Source organism: Saimiri boliviensis, chromosome 11 (assembly GCF_048565385.1).
Source record: "Saimiri boliviensis isolate mSaiBol1 chromosome 11, mSaiBol1.pri, whole genome shotgun sequence".
Lineage (NCBI taxonomy): Eukaryota > Metazoa > Chordata > Mammalia > Primates > Cebidae > Saimiri > Saimiri boliviensis.
Window position 1 is genome coordinate 36,434,002 of NC_133459.1, and position 21,956 is coordinate 36,455,957.

Here is a 21,956-nt window from a genome sequence, read left to right on the forward strand (position 1 = left end):
TCGTAATCAGGCTGTAGAGAGCGCATTGGGCGGGAGACCCCGGACCGGCAGGAACTTGCTTGTGATTGGATGTTGTGGGACGGCGGCTTCTCATTGGTCAGCTTGTGGCCGTGGAGTTTGAATTGGGTGGCGGTTGGTAGTAGAGCCGCTCTCTCTCACTGGCACAGGGAGGTTTTGCCTAGCCCTTGTCTCGGGACCGCAGGTACGTGCCTGGCAACTTCTTCGGGTGGTATTCGTCTGCCTTTCTCGTGCCTACCCGGTTCCTTGCCTCCCTGCACCATCTCCGCCGCTCCTCGCAGCCTCCGCCGAGCACCATGGCTCCTAGGAAGGGCAGCAGTCGAGTGGCCAAAACCAACTCCTTACGGAAGCGGAAGCTCGCCTCCTTTCTGAAAGACTTCGACCGTGAAGGTAAGGGGCCGGGCCGTCGCAGCTTCCCGGGGCGGTCGCGGGATGCTGGCGGGTGGGGGGACACGAGCGGCACCTATTCGCCCGCCCCGTGACCCGTGTCCCGTCGGCTCTGCCCTCCCGCAGTGGAAATACGAATCAAGCAGATTGAGTCAGACAGGCAGAACCTCCTCAAGGAGGTGGATAACTTGTACAACATCGAGATCCTGCGACTCCCCAAGGCGCTGCGCGAGATGAACTGGCTCGACTACTTCGGTAAGAGCTGGAACGCTTCCCTGGGCGGAGGCCTGGAGCCCCTTGGGGTTAGGTGACACCCTTCAGAAAGGGCTCGCTCAGATGGCACCTTTTAATGAGATCTGACATGACCACTTAAGGAAAATGGCAGACCTACTGCTCCCCTTCACTCTCTGTCTCACTTCCCTACTTCATTTTTCTCCATGCTTTTCTCTAAAGGTCTAGCTAGCAAATATTTTAGTCCACTGGTGCGGGGGGGCGGTGGGGGTCTCTGTCGGAGTACTCAACTCTGTGATACAGTTCCAAAACAGCTGTAGTGAATGGGCATGGAGGGGCTGTACTGCAATAAAATTTTAGTTATGGATCCACTGAAATGTGAATTTCACATAATTTTTCCACATCAGGAAATAGTATTTTTATTTATTTATTTATTTTTTTAGACAGAGCCTCAGTCTGTCACCCAGGCTGGAGTGAAGTGCAGTGGCGCGATATTGGCTCATTGCAACATCCACCTCCTGGGTTCAAGTACAGCCTCCGCGTTATGGGTTCAAGTGATTCTCCTGCCTCCTGCCTCAGCCTTCGGAGTAGCTGGGATTACCGGCGCCTGCCACCACACCCGGCTGATTTTTGTATTTTCAGTAGAAACGGGGTTTCATCGTGTTGGCCAGACTGGTCTTGAACTCCCGACCTCAAGCCTGCCTCCGCCTCCCAAAGTGTGGGATTACAGGCGTCAGCCACTGCCTGGCCTGGAAATAGTATTTTTTAAAATATATGTGTATTTTGGCCGGACGCGGGGTTGAGGGGTGTGGCTCACACCTGTAATCTCAGCACTTTGGGAGGCCGAGGTGGGCAGATCACAAGGTCAGCAGTTCAGGACCAGCCTAGCCAATACGATGAAACCCTGTCTCTACTAAAAAATACCAAAATTAGCTGGGCATGGTGGTGGGTGGCTGTAGTGCCAGCTACTCAGAAGGCTGAGGCAGGAGAATCTCTTGAACCCGGGAGATGGAGGTTGCAGTGAGCCAAGATCATGCCACTGCCCTCCAGCCTGGGTGACAGAGCAAGACTCTTGTCTCAAAAAAAAATTTAAAACAAAAACCATAAAAATATATGTATATTTTCCCCTTCCCATGTAACAATGAATAAATGATGTAGTCAGTTAACCAGAGCTCAGGTAGAAGAATAACCTGAAGCAGCTCCTTTGGCAGCTTATGGAAATTGCTACCTTAAAAATGGACACATCAGTTTTCCTAGCCAGAGAAAAATCCCAGCCTGTTTCCCCCCTCCCTTATTAAATGTCCATCGAAATGCAGGAGGCTGGACTTTCTGCTGGATTGCCTTTTCTTTTTCTCTTTTCCTTATTATTAATTACCCAGCATGTAGTCTCCTTCTTGGTTAGAAATGCATGTTCTGCTCACATATTTGACATTTAATGATCCTTTTGACTTGCCCTTTTATTTATTAATATTAAGCCATTCGTTTGCTCATTTCCACAAACATGGAGCATGTGTCAGTCACAGTGCTAGGTGCTAAAGATGCACTGGGGAATAACACAACAGTGTCTCTGCCTTCAGGAATATGCAGGTTAGTAGAAAAGAGCTATTAGAAAAATCCACATGCAATTATCTAATTAAGTATAGGTACTACAAAGGAGGTAGAATAGAGTCGTGGTCAGTGAGCATATTTATATTGTGCTTCCTATGCCAGATGGGCATTGTACCAAATGTTTTATATACATTGATGAATTTTTCTTACTAATAATAATATTTCTGTTTTTCTTTTTTCTTTTCTTTTTTTTCTTTTTTTTTTTTAGATGGTGTTTCACCATGATGGCCAGGCTGGTCTTGAACTCCTGACCTCAGGTGATCCACCCACCTCAGCCTCCCAAAGTGCTAGGATTGCAGGCGTGAGCCACCGCGCCCAGCTTTAATATTTCTGTTTTTCAAAACAACAAGATGAAGGTACAGAGAAATTGGATACTTTGCTCAGGGCCTTATAAGCTAGTTAGTGGTGTAGTCTGTTTGAACCCGGGTATTCTGGTTTCATAGCCTAAGATCTTAACTGTCTTACAAGATACTGTGAGGGTTTCTAGCAGGAGGATCTAAGCTAACTTTTTATTCTACATGTAAATCTCACAAAGACCTTTTCATTCAACACATGTTTACTGTACAGCTGTTGTCTGCTAGATTTTTGCGAGAAGCAAAAGATATCATCTCTGGAATTCAGTCCAAGGCAGAGATGGACATTTAAACAGCTTTGAGGAGTTGTTGGGTATTATGAGGGTGAGCAACTAACACCACACTTTGCAGCAGCCTGTGAGATCGAAAAATAAGCAGGCTGGGCACAATGGCTTATGCCTATAATCCCAGCACTTTGGGAGGCCGAGACAGGTGGATTGCTTGAGCCCAGGAATTTGAGACCAGCCTGCACAATATAATAAGACCCTATCTTTAAACTTTAAAAAAGTAATAAAAATTTTAATGAGTTCCTAGCGAAAGGAAAACAAGAAAAATTTTTTTTAAAAATTTTAAAGAAAAATAAGCAGGGGGCAGGGCCTGGGGTGGGGGTTCATGCCTATAATCCTAGTACTTTGGGAGGCCAAGGCAGGAGTATCACTTGAGCCCAGGAGTTCAAAGCCAGTCTGGGCAACATAGCAAGAGACTACATCTCTAGTTAAAAAAAAAAAAAAAAAAAAAAAAAAAAAAAAAAAAAAGCCTAGATAACTTGGTGATACCCTGTCTCTACAAAAAATACAAAAATTAGCCAAATGTGGGGGCACATGCCTGTAGTCCCAGCTACTTGGGAGGCTGAGGTGGGATGATCAGTTGAGCCCTGGAGATAGAGAGCTCTTAAGATAGCCACTCCACGTCAGCTTAGGTGACAGAGCAAGACTCTGTCTCAAAAATAAATAAATAAAATTTAAAAAATATTTTTAAAAAAGAAAAATAAGCAGAATTTTTGGGGTGATGTTTGAGCTGAGTTTTGAAGAATGAGTTAGAAATTAGTCTAGGCTGGCGTGGTGGCTCAAGCCTGTAATCCCAGCACTTTGGGAGGCCAAGACGGGTGGATCATGAGGTCAAGAGATCGAGACCATTCTGGTCAACATGGTGAAACCTCGTCTCTACTAAAAATACAAAAACTAGCTGGGCATGGTGGCGCACACCTGTAGTCCCAGCTACTCAGGAGGCTGAGGCAGGAGAATTGCTTGAACCCAGGAGGCGGAGGTTGAGGTGAGCCAAGATCATGCCATTGCACTCAGCCTGGGTAACAAGAGTGAAACTCCGTCTCAAAAAAAAAAAAAAGAAATTAGTCTAGTATGGAGGGGAACTTCAGGCAGAGGAAATACAAAGTACCATAGCAACAAGTCATGAGAATCAGTGGCACATTTGGGATATAACTTGGAGAAAGAATAGATTAGATGGTGAAGGTCCTTGAATGTTAGACTATGGGCTGGATCAGTTTTAGAAAGATAAATGGTACTATTAGGTGAGATGATTTATTGTTAAAATCTAATCGTAACTACAATGTTCTTTTTAAAGCCCTTGGAGGAAACAAGCAGGCCCTGGAAGAGGCAGCAACAGTAAGTGACCTGTCTTGTTTTCCAGCTGCTGCTTAGTTCTTAAGTCTAGTCCAGTCCCGAGATCCAACGAATAGGTGCCTACTGTGGAAGAGGTTGCATAGAGGGACGTTATCTGTTTGTATCAAACAAAAAGTTACGAGTTGGGCCAGACACTGTGTACATGAGACCCAGATAGTTCTGCCCTACAGAGGGTGGCCGTTCTATTTTTGACCAATTTCTTGCAGTCGTTTGTCCTGAACTCTACAGTGGAAGTAGAAAGCCTCAAGCCCAAGTTCCTTTAAGCCACTGGGTCATTACAGTATGTGTTAGCCTGCTAGATGACGAGGCTGTTTCATCATGTCATACTGTAGAAGCAGTGCTCTTGCTGGGCATGCTCATTACTCCCCGACCCCTCTCACCTCCTTCCTCCCAGCATCAGTACCAGGATTGAAGGCAGTAAGAAGGGGATACAAAATAGAGCTCCGAAAGCTGCATTGTCCAATAGTAGCCACAAGGTATATGCAGTATTTCAGTTAATTAAAATTAATAAAATTAAGGAATTTATTTTCTCAGACATACTAGCCACATTTTACGTGTTCAGTAGCTACATGTGACTAGCGGCTACTGCATCAGAGAGCACAGAACATTGCTACTCTTACGAAAGTTCTGTGAGACAGCATTGGAAACTAGTCTATACAAGGGCTTCACAGAGTTCCCTAGGCACTCTAAAGTCATATACAAACAATATATGTATACATGCATTTGTGTATCTTTCTGTTAGTTTATTGCAGCCTCCACTGGATTTACAAAGTAAACCCCAAAATTGACATCTTTTGTTGAGTTGATCAGAAGCATTTGGAATCTCAGGGTTTGAAGGAGTCTGACCACCAAGGGTACACAGCAGTAAATCTCCACCAGCTTCATTCAGAAGTTAAAGATAATGAGGAGCTTGGTTGGGCACAGTGGCTCAAGCCTGTAATCCCAGCACTTTGGGAGGCTGAGGTGGGTGGATCACGAGGTCAAGAGATCGAGACCATCCTGGTCAACATGGTGAAACCCCTTCTCTACTAAAAAATACAAAAAATTAGCTGGGCATGGTGGCGCGTGCCTGTAATCCCAGCTACTCAGGAGGCTGAGGCAGGAGAATTGCCTGAACCCAGGAGGCGGAGGTTGCGGTAAGCCGAGATCGCGCCATTGCACTCCAGCCTGGGTAACAAGAGCGAAACTCTGTCTCAACTAATTTGAATGGTGACTGGAAGCCTTTTGGAAGGACCCAGGATCGTCATAGAAAACCTTATTGAGACCCTGTAGATTGATCCAAAGAAATGGTCAGCCTGACACAGGGCCAAGTGTAGGAGAAGATGTAGATCATTAGGAACTTGCATTGTTTGCAGATGGGCTGTAGACAAGGGTAACCACTTTGGGAAACAATTTGACATAATGCAAAGGCTGAATATTTATGTGACCTATAATGCCTTTGATCCCCTATCCTAAGGACAGAGCCAAGGGGATGCTTGGACATGTCCATCAGACACATAAGACAGTTCAAGGTAGCACTGTTTATAATAGTATGAAACAATTGATGAAGCATGGACAAATCCATGGTGGTATATTCACACAGTGGGGTATGATATAGCAGTGAAAACAAATTTACTACAACCACAAATAGTGGTGAAAACAGCCAAAACAAAACAAAATGTTTAAGTACATGTGAAAAAGCGTGTCTATGTGTGTACACACGTATACACACATATGCATGTAAATGTGAGCACATACACATACACCTTATGATTAAGCAAGTGGAATGGGATGGTTACCTCTGGGGAATGACAGGATCAGGAGACTTACCACCTTTGCAAGAAGAGACAAGGAAACGGAAGAAGGAATAAATACACAGCCAAAGCAAGTATCTGGCAATGTTTTAGGTCTTGGGTTGTGTGGTGGCTTTATGGGAGTCTGCTACATTGTACATTGTATTATCACTTACATTTAACAGTCTTATGTATCAAATAATAGTTAAAAAAAAATTTTTTATCTCAAAATATTGTTTCTCTTATTTTGGTGAAATAACTCTGGTGCTTTCTGGCTATGTTTGTCATAGGCTGACCTGGATATCACCGAAATAAACAAACTGACAGCAGAAGCTATTCAGACACCCCTGAAATCGGCCAAAAGTGAGTACTTTTCAAAACTCCTTGTCCAATAGAAAGAACTGAGGCTCAGCTTGCTTGGTTGGCTGCTCAGCCAGGGTCTTGTTGGTAGAGGGTCTTCCCTTTAATGTCTGGTTCTTAATCTTGTAAATCCAAAAACTTGCTTTTGGATGCTGTATTTTTATTATTATTATTATTATTATTTTTACCCAAACACCAATTCAAACCAGAAATTCAGTTTATTGTATGCAGGACTGCTGCTAACCAAACTCAAGACCCCTGTGTGAACTAAAGTGAAAGTGAAAAAAGAAAAAAAAAAAAAAAAGCTGTGCTAGAAAACAAACATTGTTGCTGGAAAGGTATTAAAAGACTGGTAACACCAACTGGGACTCTCCCTGATGGAATCAGCAAAGTTGAAAGAGAATTGAAAAAGGAATGACTTGGCCCAGGCGCAGTAGCTCACACCTGTAATCCCAGCACTTTGGGAGGCTGAGGCGGGCAGATCACCTGAGGTCAGGAGTTCAAAACCAACCTGACCAATGTGGAGAGACCCCATCTCTACTAAAAATACAAAATTAGCCAGGCATGGTGGCAAATGCCTATAATCCAAGCTACTCAGGAGGCTGAGACAGGCAAATAAATAACTTGAAACCGGGAGGCAGAGGTTGCCATGAGCCAAGATCGGGCCATTGCACTCCAGCCTGGGCAACAAGAGCAAAACTCCGTCTCAATAGAAAAGAAAATAAAAAAAGAAATGACTTGGCCCGGTGCAGTGGCTGATGCCTGTAATCCCAGCATTTTGGGAGGCTGAGGCGGGCAGATCACAAGGTCAGGAGATCAAGACCATCCTGGCCAATGTGGTGAAACCTGTGTCTACTAAAAATACAAAAATTAGCTGGGCATGATGGTGCGTGCCTGTAGTCCCAGCTACTCGGGAGGCTGAGTCAGGAGAATTGCTTGAACCCAGGAGGTGGAGGTTGCAGTGAGCCGAGATCATGCCATTGCACTCCAGTCTGAGTAACAACAGCGAAACTCCATCTCAAAAAAAAAAAAAAGTCTTCTTTAATTTTAGTTCATTTCTTAATTGCAGTATAGGATTGCATATGTTTTATTCCTATAAGAAATGTGAATGCACAAAACTTTATTCTCATTAGAAATACCACACTGTTGAAACTGTTTCTTACAGCACGAAAGGTAATACAAGTAGATGAAATGATAGTAGAAGAGGAAGAAGAAGAAGAAAATAAACATAAGAATCTTCAAACTGCAAGAGTAAGTGGACACTGAGGTTGGGGGCTGGGGGTTATCATGAAACAAGCAAACACAAAAATGCATAAAATACATTGTTGTACACCAGAGCTCACAGTTTAGCAGAGATGATCCTACTTTACATGGAGTGATAATTGACTGGTGTCTAAAGTGTATAGAACACAGAAGAGGAAGCTAGCAAGTCTCCTGTACCCCATTAGGACATAAACAGGTCTTTCAAGGTGAGTGAGAGCCTGCTAGCTGAAGAAGAAAGCGAAGAGGAACAGTATTCAGGATAAATGGGGGAGGAGGGAAACTGGAGATGGGGAAACCAGCTGGAAGCTTATGAATTCTTGAACTGACATGCCGATACTATAAAAAGAAGGGATGGTTTTGAGATAGGTTTTAGAAAGTGGCATGGTTGGTAGAGAAAAGGAGGAATCAGAGACGACTGCATGGTTTCTAGCTAAGGCAGCCGCCATCCAGTGAGGTGTGGGACTTAGGCGGCAGAGTGGTGCTGGACTGGGGGTAGGGGGAGTACCTGTCAATTGCATGGCATGTGGACCATTCGATACTTTTCCAGGAGATCTAGACTGGACAGAAATTTCAGCCTGGAGCTCAGGGAGAAGAGGGAGATTGAGAAATACACTGCCTCCCAGATCTTTAAGTGTTTGTCCCATTGTGGAAGTAGAGATGGTTGTGCAGGAAGGGAAGGAGTCTGAGGGTGAACATAGAGGGAGGATATAGAGAGGAGCTCCTAAGGCAGGCTGCCAAGGAAGCTAGAGAAGCAGGCAAGATGGATCCATCATGGAGGACAAGGGAGGAGAGAATATATGGAAGATAAGGAGTGATTCTTGCCAGGGACCTCCCAGGCCCCAGGAAGGGAGCACTGCAGAGTTTGCCTTTGGTTGGGCACCTGGGATGCCCTGAGTGACCTTGACAGCAGCCCTTTATGTATAGTAGTCAGGACAAGCCAGGCTGCAATCAGTTCAAAACAGATTCACTTTTAATCTTGGCCAAAATCCTCTATGTTGAAAACCCAGCCAGTGGAAATTCAGTTAGTTATGTTCTGAACTTTTTAAGTCATTGAATTCTTATTATATTTAGTATTAACTTACTGCATTTAGTATTAACTATCCAAAGCTTGTTCCCTTTGTTTTTTGGTGGTTTGTTTCTTTTTTTTAAACCCTTTAAAAAAAAAAAAAAGCCCTCCTTACCCTCCTTACCTTTCCTCTTTGCTGGGTTTTTTGTAAACTTAGTGTCATTTGATTGTGACTGCAGGTCAAAAGGTGTCCTCCATCCAAGAAGAGAACTCAGTCCGTACAAGGAAAAGGCAAAAGGAAAAGGTAGTAGGCTTTTCGTTTTGGGTTTTATTAAAGAGCTATATGTATTATGGCTGAAAGTGAGGGGCAGTGGAAGGCTCTGGTGACTAGTGTTTGAGTGCAGCTTAAAATCACTGAACCCTTGAGTGTCTGAAGTATAGCAAGAACTGCCTGTTATGTTTCAGCTCCTGATAGCCCATATGTAGAGCTACCCCATAGCTCATCATAGAGTGGCTGTCACTTACCTATAATTGGTTTCTTGAAATGTTTTGTCCAGTCCTTCAAAGTGAAGAACCATTATGGGCTTGAGTTGATTATGCTGGACTCTACCATAAGCCATGTGGGGATGGTGATACAGCCTAGGAGAGTGGTCACTGGGTTGCATGTCTGTGGAGGAGTGAACTAATTTCTCCTTGAGCAGAGCAGCAGCTGCCTGGCACGAGGACAGAATTCCAGCTGGGGGAGCCTTTGCATAAAGAGGCTATCTCCTTGATTAAAAAGTCAGATTCTGAGGCCGGGCAAGGTGGCTCATGCCTGTAATCCCAGCCCTTTGGGAGGCCAAGGTGGGTGGATCACTTGAGGTCAGGAGTTCAAGACCAGCCTGGCCAACATGATGAAACCCCATATCTACTAAAATCACAAAAATTACCCAGGTGTAGTGGCACGTGCCTGTAATCCCAGCTGCTCAGGAGGCTGAGGCAGGAGAGTCACTTGAACCTGGAAGTCAGAAGTTGCCATAAGCCAAGATTACGTCACTGCACTCCAGCTTGGCTGACAAAGCTGTCTCAAAAAAAAAAAAAAAAGTCAGATTCTGGAGGCAGACTGCTTTGGTTCAAAGTTCTGGCTCCACCCTAATTGGATATGTGATTTGGGGCAAGTTTTTAAAACTCGGTGCACCTGAGTGTCTGCATCCGTGTATGAGGATAGCAGCAGTGCTGGTGTCCCATGTTGTTAGGAGGGTCACATGAGTGGAGGTATGCGAGGTGCCCAGAGCAGTGTCTCACAGTCAGCTCTCTACGTGTCACTGCTCTGCTGCTGCTATTGTGGAACCTGAGAATTGGCATGCCTGATGGCTGTTTCTTACCTGTAGGTCAAGCCGTGTTAACATTGTTACCCCAGCCATGGGCCGCTTGGAGGCATCCGTGGTCAAACCAACTCCAGGCCTGACACCTAGGTTTGACTCGAGGTGAGTATTGAGGGGAACACTTGGATTTGATGGGACTCCAACACTGAACATACCCAGAGAAGTAGTGTCTAAGAAAATACTCTTAGGCTGTGCCCTGTGGCTCACAGCTGTAATCCCAACACTTTTGGAAGGCTGAGTTGGGCAGTTCACTTGAGGTCAGGAATTTAAGACTAGCCTGGCCAAGATGGCGAATCCCTGTGTCTACTAAAAATACAAAAATTAGCTGGGTGTGGTGGCCTGCACCTGTAATCCCAGCTACTCGGGAGGCTGAGGTAGGAGAATTGCTTGAAGCCAGGAGGTGGAGGTTGCAGTGAGCTGAGATCGCACCACCACACTCCAGCCTGGGCAACAGAGTAAGACTCTGTCTTAAAGTAAAGAAAATAGTCCCAAATCCTTGGCCCGGGATGCCTCATCAGAGGACCGTGGCCAGCCGGGTTTCCTGATGTATGCCTCTCCCTTGAGTGTAGGTTCACCCATCTTCAGTGGCAAAATGATTCTTTATCTGATGGGAGGGAGGCGAATATTCTGCCTGTGATGACTAGGAGGCCTCTAGGTGACGTTTTTGGCCTTTTCTGATTCAAATCAGAGAGTTATTATTTTATTTTTAAAATATTTATTTCCTTTGAGGCAAGGTCTCACTCTGATGCCCAGGCTGGAGACCAGTGTCACAATCACAGCTCACTGTAACCTTGACTTCCTGGGCACAGGTGATTCTCCCACCTTAGCCTCCCATGCGTGCCACCATGCCTGGCCAATTTTTTGTTTTTTTGTAGAGATGGGGGTTTGCCAGGTTGCCCAGGCTGATCTTGAGCTCCTGGGCTCAAGCGATCTACCCACCTTGGCCTCCCAACGTGTGCTGAGATTACAGACATGAGCCATCATGCCCCACCTCAAATCAGTTTTTTAAAGATGAGTAGGCACACGCCTGTACTCTCGGTAGAAGTAAAAATTGATACTGGTTTTTTTGAGGCTGGCATAAGCAAGGATGTTCTTGCAGCATAAGTTAATACCTTCCAAAGAACCTAGTTAACTAAATAGGAGATGCTGCATAGCCATTAAAAAAGACTGGATCTGTGTGTGCTGATAGGAAAGAGCTTCATGATCACAGAGCATCTCCGAGCAGGTTGCTGAACACTGTGCTCTATGATCCCATTTGGTTTTATATACATAGAAAGTTTCTGGAAGGGTAGATAAGGAATTCAGAGTGGCTACACCTGGGGATAGAAGTGGTTATCTCTGATGTGGGGAAAGTGTGGAATATTTATTTTCTGCTTTTAATTGCCACTTATTTATTTATTTATTTTTTAGACAGAGTCTTACCCTGTCACCCAGGCTGGAGTGCACTGGTGCGATCTCAGCTCACTGCAACCTTCACCTCGCGGGGTCAAGCGATTCTCCTGCCTCAGGCTCCTAAGTAGCTGGGAGTACAGGTGTACACCACCACGCCCAGCTAAGTTTTGTATTTTTAGTAGAGATGGGATTTTACCATGTTGGCCAGACTGGTCTTGGACTCCTGACCTCAGGTGATCCACCCACCTCAGCCCCCCAAAGTGCTGAGATTACAGGCGTGAGCCACTGCTCCCAGCCAATTCCCACTTTAGTGCTTGTTTTTTCACATGAATATTTAACAAAAGGCATTTAGGGAAAACTAGGTAATCATATTTTAACTGTCTTGAGAAATTAGTATAATGATGTAATCTCTAAATCATCCTCCTTGCCTCTGAAAAATTCCTCCTGATGGAAGCAGCCACTCCTAGAAACAATTAACCAGCTTATTTCTGGCTTTGTGGATGGATGGATGACTGGCACCCATATGGAGCTTTGGACCTAAACTTTTGGATAAGAGTTGACTTTTTGCTAGATGTATGTTCAATAATTACATCCTTCTTTCTCCAGCTGTGTTTAGTCATTCCTGCTTTAAAAAAATTTTTTTTTTAAATTTAGAACTTGCCTTCTTAGGAATGTGTGATTTGAAAACTGCAGCTTGAGGCCAGACGGAGGTTAAAAGCATCTATAGAATCTGGGATCATCCAATTGCCAAGCCATCTTCACAGAGATTTTTTCCCATTCTAGGGTCTTCAAGACCCCTGGCCTGCGCACTCCAGCAGCAGGAGAGCGGATTTACAACATCTCAGGGAATGGCAGCCCTCTTGCCGACAGCAAAGAGATCTTCCTCACTGTGCCAGTGGGCGGCGGAGAGGTGAAGTATTTCCAAGGGAAGCCAGGCCACAGTGTGCTGCTTAGTCAAACATTTCCCTCCCCTGAGCCCTCACCCACACTTCTCCCTCAGAGTCCTTTCAGTTGCGTGGGTCCTGATCTCCACACTTCTGCAGGACTCAGAACCCAGTTTTCTCTCCCAGGTTAGAGGCCCAGACTGCAAAGATCATTGCCCAGCTCTGGGTTCTATCTGTTTTTCTGATCTCTCTCTCTCTCTCTCTCTCTCTGTGTGTGTGTGTGTGTGTGTTTGTGTGTGTGTTTTATTTTTTGAGACAGAGTGTCACTCTGTTACCCACGCTGGAGTGCAGTGGCATGATCTTGGCCCACTGCAGTCTCTGCCTCTCGGGTTCAAGCAGTTCTCCTGTCTCAGCCTCCTGAGTAGCTGCAACTACAGGCACACGCTACCATGCCTGGCTGATTTTTGTATTTTTAGTAGAGATGGGGTTTCACCATATTGGTCGAGCTGGTCTCGAACTCCTGACCTCAGGTGATCCATGCCCCCTCAGCCTCCCAAAGTGCTGGGATTACAAGTGTGAGCCACTGCACACGGCCTCCATCTATTCATCAGCTAACATTTGCCCACCTGATTGTAGCAGGCCTGAGAAGTAGACATGGGGCCTGCCCTTGAGAAGCAGCTCAGTGGTCAAGATGGGGTTGCAATCGTGGTATCTGTGATGTGCGCAATAATAGAGATGTTAAAGGGTGGAGCAGAGGAGGGCACCACCGAGCTCTGCGCTTAGTCTAGAATTAGGAGCATGAGCTCTGCCTTCAGCTTTCTGTAACTTTAAGGGATTCTGAAGCAGGCTGAGCTCAGTTTCTCAGGGCTGCATGGAGTGAGGTGCTGACCTCAGCCCCTGTGAGAGGAGGATAGTTTGTTTCAGACGTGCTCTGCAGGGCATTTGGGCATTTCTAAGATAATGCGCATGCCTTTTGTGCCCAGGTATTCCAGTCTCCACCCCAGTGATAGCCCTGACGTTATCATCGTCTCCATAGGCTAACACCCTTCCTGCCTATCTCGCCACTTCCCCATCCCAGCCATTCCCAACCACTAAGTGCAGGATATCAGGGGGATCCTTTGGGGCACACTGCCAGATGAGGGTTCCTGCCCTAAGGGACATGCCAGTTTAACCCACTCCCCTCTCTATACAGAGCCTGCGATTATTGGCCAGTGACTTGCAGAGGCACAATATTGCTCAGCTGGATCCAGAGGCCTTGGGAAACATTAAGAAGCTCTCCGTAAGTCTCATCTTCATCTCCACACATAGCATGCCTCTAGTAGCTTTCTTGCGTTACCTTTATTTAGGATTGTCTTTTGGGCCTGGGCTAATACTTTCTACTTAAATTTATGTTGTCTTCCTTCCCCCCAGAGATTTTGACTGTTACCCAACTTAGATAGCAGCAGTTCTGTTCCGCCGTGTCTGTTGAGTTTTGGTCAATCCTAGAATGCGTGCCACAGAAGTCCCACTACAAAATCACAATTCTGCCTCATTCAGGCAGTTAGTGCTTGGGGTATGTTAGGGCACTATTGGCCACCGGAAATTGAAGCCTATAATAGTTCAAGAATGAGGGTCGGGGCTGTTACCAGGAATTTTACAGCATTAACAGAATCGAAGAGCGAACTGAACAGCCAAGCCTCTGGAGTGGTGGCGCCCGTCAGGTGGGGCCTGTGTGCTCCTTTCCCCCACACTTCGCTCCCCTCTCTCAGCGGATAACCTCCACAGGCTCTAGGTTCTGCTCTCACTTAAGATGGCTTTGCATGTGGCTTTGAGTGACCATACCTCCAACTCCAACTTTATTGCTTCATTGCCCAGCTGTTCAATTTCTTGTCTTGGTTTAAATTCTCAAGAGATCCAGGCGCAGCGGCACACACTGTAATCCCTGCAGCTCAGGAGAAAAATTGTTTGAGTCCATGAGTTCAAGGCTGCAGTGAACCGTGATCGTGCTGCTGTACTCCAGCCTGCGTGACAATGAAAGACCTCAACTCAGAGAGAAATTCTCCAGAGGAAGAATTTAATTGGCTCAGCCAGGGATGAACCTCCTTGGTCCAGTCAGCCATTGTCTTGGGTGGCAGATGGAGCACTTGGTGCAAACATCGCAACCTTACCCTCACTTTTCTGTGGGGTCTGAAGGGCACATCCAAGGAAGGGGACAAGGTGGGGCTGGTTTCCCAAACCTGTCCTTCTGAACATAGGCCCAGTGCTGAGATGACACACACCCAGCCACCCACATCTCGTGACTGCCATCCTCTAGCTAAACCTGCTGCAATACTATTCTCAAATAATCTCATATGATACCTTTACTGTCTCCCTTGAGTTGTTATTTTACTCCCTTGTTCGGATGAGAAAACAAGGTTCAAAAAGGTGAATTCATGTGTGACACAGATGGAGAATGGAGGGGCTGAGGCTCACTCAGACCTGTGCTCAGGCTGACTGTGGGTGGCCAAGGGGCAAGCCTGCCAAGTGGCATCTTCTCCAGTAACCTCTCGCCTTTTCTTTTTAGAACCGTCTCGCCCAAATCTGCAGCAGCATACAGACCCGCAAATGAGAAGCCAAAGTTGACAGGATGGACTTTTAATGGGCACCTCTGGGACCCTGAAGAGACTTCTTCCCTTCAGGCTTATTGTTCGAGTGTGAAGTTCCAGAGCAAGGAGCCATGTTGCTCTGGGGGAATTCAGGAATTCAGACATGCTCTTCCCACACCAGTTAGGTAGAGCTGTGCTATTCAGCCTCCCATTCCAGCCGACCCCAGCCACTGCTTGCTGGCTCCATGCCATAGAAGCTTCCTATCAGTCTCCCAGCTGAATCCTCCCTGCTCTCTGAGCTGCTGCCTTCTGCCTCCTGTAACTCAGCATCCTCTTCAACCTACCCTCCCTGCAATTGAGAGGGCACAGAAGAACCCTGTGTTCTCGGGAAGACTGCCTTCACCACCCCTACCCAGAGAACCTCTGCGTCTGGCATCTCTGCTCTCTATGCTTGAGACTCGGAGGTTTAGGCTCAGGTAAATGAGCTCTGGGCCATGAGAGGGCAGATCCCATGAGTGGGCGGAACTGTACAGATCAGCAGAACAGGACAGTTGGCAGCAGTGACCTCAGCAGGGAACATGCCCATCTCCCCTCCTGCACTCATCACACCTCCCCCTCCCAGCCTTCCTCCTCCTCCTCCTATGAGAGGTGCTAAATGGGACTTTGGGATCTTTCACCTGCTGTGCCCAGTAGTTCTTTTAAAACCCGTTTGTGGAACAGTGTTTTGTGTTTATCCCTGTTTACTGGAGACCAAATACTGGTTTGGAGACAGCTTCCATGTCTTGCTCTTCTACCTCCCTAGTTAGTGGGAATTGGGATAAGGGAATTGTAGGGCTTAGATTCTGGGGGTTTTATGTGATTGTCCATAGAATAACTGTCTCTAAGCTGTCCCTGGTCCAGTGGTCAGCTTAGAGACAGTTATTCTATGGACAATCACTTCAGAGAGCACTTCTCTGTTACGGAGCTCATGGGGGCAGGGGAGGGTGACTTGCTTGGTGGTCTCATTCCATCTGTGCCTGTGCCTGGGGCATGGGCTTTGTTAAATGGAGTCAGCAGTGAGGTCCTCATGCTCCAGCCAGCCTCTCTGTCCCGGAGAATCATGCACTGTGTTCTAAGAATTTGAGAACTAGAGTCCTCACCCCCAGGCCTAAGGACACGTGGCTTTCTCATGTAGGGCTCTTTGTGGTAGTTACTATTTTGCAACAAGACCATTTTGGTAAAAAAGTCCTGTTCAAGTTGTATTCTTTTAAGTTCTTTTATTCTCCTTTCCCTGAGATTTTTGTATGTATAGTTATTCTGAGTAATGGTATCTCTAAGCTGATTGTTCTAGTCAGAGCTGGTACCTGCTTTCAATAAATTCTGGTTTTGTGTTTTCTTTTGTAATCATTCTTCATCCTGCTTGTCCTCTCCAAACTGTGCTCTGTGGACTAGGGAGACAGGAACTGGTGTGGGGGTCTGCACAGCTGCTTTTCTCAGAAGATGTGAAAACTGCTTCAGGCAGAATCATTCTGGTATCTGAAAGAGGGGCTCACTACAAGATCCAGGGCATCAGAACCTTCATCCCCCAGCAGAGCTCCCCAGTACCTTCATTCCATGAGCTAGAAATTTATATCTGGAAGGAGAACACCCAGGGTCTCTCAAATTTCCCAGTACAGTGGACTTTTGCTGGCCACGAACAAAGTGGGGCAAGAGTAATTCAGTGATCATGAGTCTCACTTCTGAGAGTTTCTGAGGCCCTGGCACATCTGCCTCCCGGAAGCCTAGGCTGAAAATGATCAACAATCAACCTGGAGCTAATGATGCAGAGGGCTCTGCCTAAAAGAAGACAACCTGGAGCATACCTAGCCAGGTTACCGGGCATGGACAATTTAGAGACTAGAAGCCTGGTGGTGACAGCATTTGGAAGAAGGGTTACTCAGTGCAGGTAAGTAACCCAGACTACACGTCATCAGGCCTGAAGAGCCTGACACCAAGGAAATACTTAGGATCCAACACATCTTACCCAGAACCAGGTTCCTCCCATTTCACTCCATCTGCACCACGGCCTAAATCACCTTGTAGGAAATACATGTTATGCAGCAGGTGCCTAATTAATGCCTGGGACTGAGACATGGCAGTTCGTCATTTCATATAAGGGGCTGGCTTGGAAAGTAAAAAGGTCCCCATCCCAGGATTTTTTTTTTTTTTTTTTTTTTTTTTTTTGAGACTGAGTTTTGCTCTTGTTGCCCAGGCTGGAGTGCAATGGTACGATCTTGGCTCACTGCAACCCTTGCCTCTCAGGTTCAAGCAATTCTGTCTCAGCCTCCTGAGTAGCTGGGATTACAGGCGCACGCTACCACACCTAGCTAATTTTTGTATTTTTAGTAGAGACGGGGTTTCACCATGTTGGACAGGCTGGTCTCCAACTCCTGACCTCAGGAGATTCACCCACCTCAGCCTCCCAAAGTGCTGGGATTATAGGTATGAGCCACTGCACCCGGCCCCATTCCAGGATTTTTTTCCAAAAAAAAATTTTTCTTATCATTTCATATCTCTTGCTGATATATTTTGCAGAACTTATGTTCCCACCATCCAAGGATTTTTAAGTACAGGCTGAACTATGTTACAGGACTGGAACAAAGACAATGTAAATCTTACTGCCAGGCCCAGACGTGCTTTCACACTCATTGGGTTGGGTTTGTTTTGTTTTGTTTTTTGTTGTTGTTTCCAAATTAGCGGCTAACCATTTAAATATGGGGTGATTACACAAAGATTGCTAGCCTCCTAAAATAAGATCTGACAGCCCAGGCCAACAGTCAGCTGGAGCTCAGTAGCAGCTTTCCTGGGCCCACGGAGAATCCTCTTCCGGTTCAAAGCAATCCTAATGAGATTACTTCTTCCCTTGATGTTACCTGCCTCATCTCTGTAGGCAATTTAGTTTGCACTGTCTGCTGTGGAGAGAAAGCATAGAAAAGTAGGGCTGCCCCAGGTTGAAGGGAGGATGGAGGCCTGGAGTCTTTCCCCAAGGCCCCTGGGGCAGTTTCAAGGAAACCTAGAGGTCCAGTAAACAGCAGGTTCATTCTTTGTCTTATAGGGCCCCTGTTATTTCCAAAAGCTCTACTTGGGGCTTCCTGTTGTGAGGATTACAAATGTATTATCTTGAAAGGGTTAGATTACATTACTCATATGAAGAGTTAGCTCATGTGTGTGTATGGCAGGACATCACCTAAACATTTCTCCAAAGCATCAGACATGCCTTTTACCCGGATAAATTAGTATCCCCGGCCCCACCCACGATAATAAGCTCATATACCAATGCAGGGCTTAGCTCCACGAGTTAGCCCCGCACCTCTGAAAAACAAACCATGTCTCAGTGTCCACCTGTGTACATGCTCTGGTGGGTCCGTTTTCTAATTTTACACAGTATCATAGCTGTTGACCCATACCTAACGTTCAGCATGACATACATGCTCAAAACTTTCATAGTAGATAATTCCTGTGGCTTCAGAAATGGAAGGACTGAGACACATGCTTGAGAGAGGATTCCATCAGAATTGGGGGCTGCACTGGGCTCCCCACTAAAGGGGAGTCTGGAATCCAATCTGCTTTGCCTAAGGTGCCATCTCCCTTTCCAGAATTAGACATTTCCTCAGTCCCATATCATGCCTTCCTGCATCACCCCATCTGTCCAACGAGGCCCCTCTGTCCCCTCCCTGCCAGCTGTAACCTGTGCTTCTCACCTTCTATGCTTTGCCATCATCCTTCCCTTAGTTGATATTAGGATCTGCCTGGTTTATCTTTTCTGATCCTTGGGTGGTGGATATGGTGGAGGACAAACATACCCTTGGCACCAAGATACCAGGAAGAGCTCAGCTCCGTCTGCAAATTTTCGGTACCCACAAACACGCCCATGTTACAATACGCTAAGAACCATCAGGATGGAGACAGGTGACAATCTTCAAGGATACACTCTTCCAATTGAATGCCAAGGTTACCCTGGCAAACCTCCTCCCCTTGACTTTTTATAAGGGCCCAGCTGAAGGTCAAGAAGGAGTGCTGGCCGGGCGCGGTGGCTCATATCTGTAATCCTAGCACTTTGGGAGGCTGAGGTGGGCGGATCACCTGAGGTCAAGGGTCCAGGACCAGCCTGGCCAACATGACAAAACCGTCTCTACTAAAAATACAAAAATTAACCAGGTGTGGTGGCACAAGCCTATAATTCCAGCTACTCACTGAGTCAAAAAAATCGCTTGAACCCAGGAGGAGGAGGTCACAGTGAGCCAAGATCATGCCATTGCACTCCAGCCTGGGCAACAGCAAGGCTGTCTCAAAAAAAAAAAAAAAGGCCGATTCTGTGGCTCATGCCTGTAGGAGGCCAAGGTGGGTAGATCACAAGGTCAAGAGATTGAGACTACCCTGGCCAACATGGTGAAACCCTGTTTCTACCAAATACAAAAATGAGCTAGGTATGGTGGCGAGAACCTGTAGTCCCAGCTACTCGGGAGGCTGAGGCAGGAGAATCACTTGAACCCAGGAGTTGGAGGTTGTAGTGAGCCGCACCACTGCACTCAAAAAAAAAAAAAAAAAGTGCTGTGGGGTGGAGGAAGGAAAAGGGGCTGAGGAGAACCCTAAATGAAAGCCAAGGGAAGGTGTTGCAATGGGGAAACAAGTTTGGTTTTGATATTTTCATTTTCTTCTTACACTTATACAATCAGTCTTAATCAAAACATATTCCTTGGAGCTAGGCTTGAGATACCCATTATCTGCTCCCAAGATGCTGATAAGCAACGTGAGGTCATTCATGAACCAAAACAACTTCTGACCTCTGTTGCCCCAAGACCCCAGGGGCTCCACCAATAAACTCAGGTGGGAAATGTCCTGAGAATAGCAGGGTTTTTCCAAGATACTGGCAGACAGTTCCATTTCAATGCAAAGGGTACAAAAAGATTTAAAGGGAGGGGTGCAGTGCAGGGCGGTGTGAGCTCTACTCACATCCTGAGCCATGGGGTGGAGGTAATGTTAGGAACTGAGATGCCTTCCTCTAAGGCCCAGAGCACAGGCATTGGCTCCCAAAGGCAGCGAACACAATACCCACTTTCGCCTGGGAGCCCACTCACACCTCCTTGGGGACTAGGTCAGGTAGTGCTCTCCCCTAGTCCCCAAAACACCTAGGATTCATCCCTATTGCCATGGCTTGGATACTTTTTACTTAACTGACTTTCCCATTGCACAATGGGGCCTGACATGGCCCGAGCCAGCCATCTGGCAGGTGCCTAGTCCATGTGCAGTGAATGGGCAAATTCCTTGTCAAGCCAGATCAGCAGGCCCCCTGCCTGGAGAAGGTCCATTCCTGACCACATGTTGTACGTCTGCCTGGTACCTCTCGCCAGCTAGGTGATAATGATGATGACGATCTAATAGTAATGCTAATAACAAGTGAGCACTTCCTGTGCTCTGTGTGCCAGGCACTGGGGTAATGCTGGAGTCCTGCATTTCCTGGCTGCCTCTTCTGCGGCTGACTTTGGCAGAGCAATGCTGCTAACATCTAACCCACTCCTCATTCATTCCTCCCCACCGGGAGTGACTTCTTAAGTGGAATTGAGGGACAGAAGGAACAACCTGCTAGCCTCAGGGCCATCTGGCTTCTCCTGCAGGTCTGCTTGCCCACAAGTAAGGTGCACCCTGCTCTGCTCCCATCATGCAGGAGCCAAGGGGGCGGTGCTGCCCCTGCAGCAGGTGCCTGCCCCACACAGCTCAGCCTGGCACTGGGTGGGTCTAGTTCAGGGGAATGATGGGAAACACACTTTGTCCCTGATGCACAGCATCTTATTAATTAAAGATGTACATGTTAACATCTCTGAGATTGGGATGCATCTTCCAGTTGGCTGTGATGTTTCTTTCTTGGTAGGACATCTCATACTCAATGGCATCTTAGATTCAAAGAAACTTGGTAAGCAACATTCTCTAGTTAGCCTTATCAGAGAGCTGGTATTTTGCTCTCTGTCTGTCCCAAGGAATTAGTACTTAACTGGCTCTGAGCACAGGCAGTGGGGGAAGGGGTATTACTTATCACCACCCTCACCAACCAATCCCTTGCACTGAGCACTTCCCATGTCCTGAACTATGTAGATGAGGAAGACGCCTTCTCCAGCCTTAAGAACGTGAACGACCCGGGGCAGGGAGCGGAGAAGCACTAGCAAGCCAACTGAGACATGCAGGACTCATGTGGTCCAAGTGTGTGCGTGCACGTGTGTCCACGAGTACATATATGTGCACATGCATGGGCACTCAGGCCTTGCCCCTGCACCCTTTGGCTCCTGGTCTCAGCCCACTCTTCCTCCCTTCGCTGGACTCCTCAGAGATTCCCAAAGTCCACTCCCCAGTCCTCTCATCTGGCTTCCGCCTGACAATGAAGGTCACCTTTATGGGTTGAATTGTGCTCCCACCAGCCCTCTATGTGGAAGTCCTAACGCCCAGTAACTCAGAAGGTGACTGTATTTGGAGACAAGCCCTTTAGAGGGGTGATTAAGTTAAAATAAGGCTGTTAGGGCGGGCCAGCATGGACCACTTTAATATGACTGGCATCCATATAAAGGGGAAATTTGGACTTATAGAGGGAAGAATATGAGAAGAGACAGAGTAAGAAGATGGCCATAGGCAAGCCGAGAGAGAGGCTCAGAGCGGTTGCTTCCCTTGCAGCTCTCAGAAGGAAACAACCTTGCCCACATCTTGGACTTCTGGCCTCCAGAGCTATGGGATGGCAACTCCCCGTTGGCTAAGCCACCCAGTTGGAGGTGCTGTGTTACAGTAGCCCAAGCAAACGAACACACTCACCGAGAACATCCCAGCGCCTGCAGACAGCCACTCCTCCCTCCTCTCTCACCTCTTCTTTGTTTTTCTGCTGTCACCCAGGCTGGAGTGTAGTGACGCAATCTCCGCTCACTGCAACCTCCGCCTCCTGGGTTCAAGCGATACTCCCGTCTTAGCCTTCTGAGTAGCTGGGATTACAAGTACCCACCACCACATTCAGTTAATTTTTGCATTTTTTTGTAGAGAGGGGGTTTCGCCATGTTGGCCAAGCGGGTCCCGACCTCCTGGCCTTAAGCGATCTATGCACCTCGGCCTCCCAAAGTTC

At 46.8% G+C, this 21,956-nt stretch overlaps 1 protein-coding gene across 1 annotated transcript; it reads left to right on the forward strand.

The window, feature by feature from the left end:
* Positions 1 to 115: 115 nt before the first annotated feature.
* On the forward strand, positions 116 to 16,225 carry CDCA8 (cell division cycle associated 8). The gene is made up of 10 exons (XM_003937038.3): positions 116 to 408; positions 532 to 660; positions 4,179 to 4,219; positions 6,300 to 6,372; positions 7,535 to 7,620; positions 8,878 to 8,942; positions 10,009 to 10,104; positions 12,178 to 12,304; positions 13,471 to 13,557; positions 14,821 to 16,225. The coding sequence occupies exons 1-10, from the start codon at positions 315 to 317 to the stop codon at positions 14,863 to 14,865; spliced, it is 843 nt and encodes a 280-aa protein (XP_003937087.1). The 5' UTR covers positions 116 to 314; the 3' UTR covers positions 14,866 to 16,225.
* The last annotated feature ends 5,731 nt before the right edge of the window (positions 16,226 to 21,956 follow it).